At 39.9% G+C, this 4,009-nt stretch overlaps 1 protein-coding gene across 1 annotated transcript in view; it reads right to left on the bottom strand.

The window, feature by feature from the left end:
• UBR3 (ubiquitin protein ligase E3 component n-recognin 3 (putative)) overlaps positions 1-238 on the bottom strand; it is a 205,486-nt gene extending 205,248 nt beyond the window's left edge. Inside the window, 2 exon segments of the mRNA XM_010849413.1 lie at positions 3-63; positions 66-238. Coding sequence (XP_010847715.1) covers positions 3-63; positions 66-192 — 188 coding nt within the window. The 5' untranslated portion in view covers positions 193-238.
• Positions 239-4,009: the final 3,771 nt, after the last annotated feature.

Here is a 4,009-nt window from a genome sequence, read left to right as displayed (position 1 = left end):
GCGGCCGCTCGGCGCTCAGCACCCGCTCCAGCAGCGCCTGCAGCTCCTCAGCACCTGCCCGGTGTCCGGCCGGCTGAGGGCCGCTTTCAGGTGCGCGGCGGTGGCTGCTTTGTCCAGGGCCAGCCCGGGAGCAGGCACCTCGGCTTGGGGTGGCTGCGGCCCCCCGACGGCCGCAGCGGCCGCCGCCGCCATGATGAGAGCTCAGAATTTGGAGAGTCCAGGGCCGGCGGCTCCTCCCGGGAGGGTGGGGGAATTGACTGCTGCGATTGCTCGGTCCGCCCAACTCTCGCGATACCCCGGGGCTGCCGCGCACCTCCGCCTGCATCCCCGCCCATGCACACGCCCCCTCCCGTTAGGGTGCCGGCTTCCCGACCCTCTAGTCTGGGACAGTCCTCTTGTTTCTTTCTTCAACCTTTTGGCTCTCTTGTAGTTGAAAGCCACTAAAAGAAGGGACACGACTTTTTAAAAAATTTGATATGAGTAATATGGAAAACCTTTAATATGGACCTTTTTTCCCTTTATTTACCTGAACTATAAAAGACAGCATCTTACAGGTGTATTTTAGGCATCTTTATTTCGTTTTGAGATACAGATTTCCACTGTTATCAAACCCTTAATTACTATTGAATTACTATTATTACTGAAAAAAAAAACTAACTCCCCTCCTCCCCGAATCAATTCCTACCTTCACACTATTATCAGTTTAAACTTCTAATACATTTTTTAGAGGACTAGGGTATATTCTTACTATCTCTCCTGTTCAAAATCTTTAGTGGAAGCAAAAGTCAAACACTACTTGAATCTTCTGTTAAAGTCCACCTCCAACCTGTCTTTCTATCATTATCTCCTGGTGCTACTCTAATTTTGCTCTCTGAAAGAAACCAATGGGACTCTTCAGTGTTTTCCGAAAGATGCTTTCTTATTTCCTGCCCCTGCCCTGGATTGCTCCTAGTGCCACCCATGCTCCACCCCATAAAATCACCCTACACTCCTAGCAATGTCTGCCTGTTTCATTTCCCTTCTTCCAAAGAAAATGGTTTTGAACTTATTTGATGATATAACATTGCTTTTCACTGTAAAAAAAACCTCATCCCCACCGCACAACTAATTGGTAAGTTTTTTGAGGGCAAAGAATGAGTCTTCATCATTGTCCATAAGTGTTCAAATATTTGGCTGGTGAGAGTTGGACTGTGAAGAAGGCTGAGCGCCGAAGAATTGATGCTTTTGAAGTGTGGTGTTGGAGAAGACTCTTGAGAGTCCCTTGGACTGCAAGGAGATCCAACCAGTCCATTCTGAAGGAGATCAGCCCTGGGATTTCTTTGGAAGGAGTGATGCTAAAGCTGAAACTCCAGTACTTTGGCCACCTCATGCGAAGTTGACTCATTGGAAAAGACTGATGCTGGGAGGGATTGGGGGCAAGAGGAGGAGACAACAGAGGATGAGATGGCTGGATGGCATCACTGACTCGATGGACGTGAGTCTGAGTGAACTCCGGGAGTTGGTGATGGACAGGGAGGCCTGGCGTGCTGCGATTCATGGGGTTGCAAAGAGTCGGACACGACTGAGCCACTGATCTGATCTGATCTGATTGTCATTAAACAGAATATAATTAGAATAGATAACTTGTTGCATAATTATTGTGCCCCATTCTTTATGTATGTTATTTATTTTAACTAACTCAATAATCCTATAAAGAAATTAAACTTACACAGGTAGTTTATGTGTCCCAAAAACACACAACCGGCGATTAAATATGACTAGAAACCAAGTTCATCTGAATCCAAAGTCCTACTTTATCTATCATATCAATGCTTCCCAAACTTTCCTGATCCTAAGACTCACCTGAAGTTCTTACCCACAAAATATATTCCCAGGCTCTACCCCAGACCCAAGGTATCAAAATCTCCAGAAACTACACTGTCCTATCAAGCAAAATCTGAATCTTAAAAGAGATTGTCATTAACAGTCCTTCCAGAACTAAAAACTACAGCTTATTAAGTTTCCATAGCTCATCTCCAGAGAACTGGATGTATTATTAAAAGTAATTTAGGAATATATAACAAAGGACAACCAAGAGTGAATACAACTCGAGGAGAAGCAATCCAAAGAAGTAGAATGAGTATTTCCAATTCATAAACAGAGATATAAATGAATCTCACATAACAAAAACATACTATTTCACACGTCTGGACCAGACTCTATATTAATAAAGCAGTTTTACATCATTTAACAGTGACAAATAATTCAATAATTCCCTTTATGAATCACCAAATTGTAAACCAAATAAAATCCAAAAACATTTCAAATGAAGGTAGAACTAGTGTCTATTCACTAATCAGTGTTTTTGGTTTCTGGCAGTAGAAGAAGTGTGCTGGTATTTCTCCAGGATGGCTTGCCTGTGGAGAATGACAAAGGTGCCTGTTCTGCTTGACCATGATGATGCATGCTGGCAAATGAAGCCTTTTCAGCATGCCTCAGTGGTCTCCACATGCTCTGCGAAATTTCTACAAAATTCCAGAACTTGTCATCAGCGCCTCCTTTTTTTCTGTAACAAAAACAAATGAAAAAAAGTTTAAACATCACCCCCTATTTTAGTTATATAGACATTGCCATGCATATACAGAAAGCTGGACATTTGCCAGATTTCCCACCTACTTTTGTGAGGATAGCAGATATGTTCAACATCAAAGAACCATTAAGAATAACTAGTAATAACAAAAATAGAAATAACCCAAGTGAAAAATGGGCTAAAAAGGTGAATAGACATTTTACCAAAGAAAATATATATAAGTGGACAATCAGATCTAATCCCTTGAATTTATTTGTTATGGGATTACAGACATATAAAAATATATGTAACATATAAAAAATATAGACATTAAAAATAGACATATAAAAGATTCTAAGCATCATTATTCATTAAGAAAATGCAAGTCAAAATTATGAGATATTACTACACACACTCACTAATTGGCAATAATCAGAAAGAGAGACAATAACAAATGTTGACAAGGATATAGAAAAATAGGACTCCTCATACAACACTGATGGGAATGTAAAATGGTACACCTTCTTGGGAAAACAGTTTGGCAGTTATGTACTTACAGTGTTAAACATAACTTTACCACAGAACTCTACAGTTCCACTTCTAGGAATCTACCCAAGAGAATTTAAAATATATCCAAACAAAAACTTGTAGATGAATACTCACAGCAGTATTATTCACAGTTGGAAAGAAAGAAAAAAAAAACCCTGAAAGAGATCCAAGGCTCTATCAATTTGTAAATGGATAAACCAAATGTGACGTTTTCGTATAATGGTTACTATTTAACGATACAAAGAAACGAAGTGCATGCTACAATACTGGATGAATTTCAAAAATCTTATGTCAATGAAAGAAATCAGACACACAAAAAATATGTACTGTATTGTCCCATTTATTTGAACTGTCCAGAAATGTACATTTATAGAGACACAAGATAGACTAACAGTTGTCTTAAGCTGGGAGTTAAGAAAACGGAGTGATTACAAGTTAACATAAGATAACTTTGTAGGATGACAGGAATGTTTTAAAGATGGATTATGTTGATGGTTGCACAGCTATGTGAATTTCCTAAAAATCATTTATTTCTACTCTAAAAGTAGGTAGATTTTATGGTATGAAATCATACGTCAATAAAAGTTCATAATATAATTAATATTACTTCTTATTTGAGATGAATAATAAAATTTCTGTCCAGGTGGAAACTATATTACTGCTTTAGCTTTCAAAATCAATGTGACAGGCTCTCAAATCTTTGCCTCTCCTAGGATGTCTGGGGTTTGGATTGTTTGGATCCAGAAAGTTTGCCATTTTTCTCTTTCAACTCATTTAGTTCAGTTCAGTTCAGTCGCTCAGTCGTGTCCAACTCTTTGCGACCCCATGAATCACAGCACGCCACGCCTCCCTGTCCATCATCAACTCCCGGAGTTCACTCAGACTCACGTCCATCGAGTCGGTGATGCCATC

The sequence above is a fragment of the Bison bison genome, unplaced genomic scaffold (assembly GCF_000754665.1).
Source record: "Bison bison bison isolate TAMUID 2011002044 unplaced genomic scaffold, Bison_UMD1.0 scf7180017864282, whole genome shotgun sequence".
Lineage (NCBI taxonomy): Eukaryota > Metazoa > Chordata > Mammalia > Artiodactyla > Bovidae > Bison > Bison bison.
This window is presented reverse-complemented; position numbering and strand designations above follow the sequence as displayed.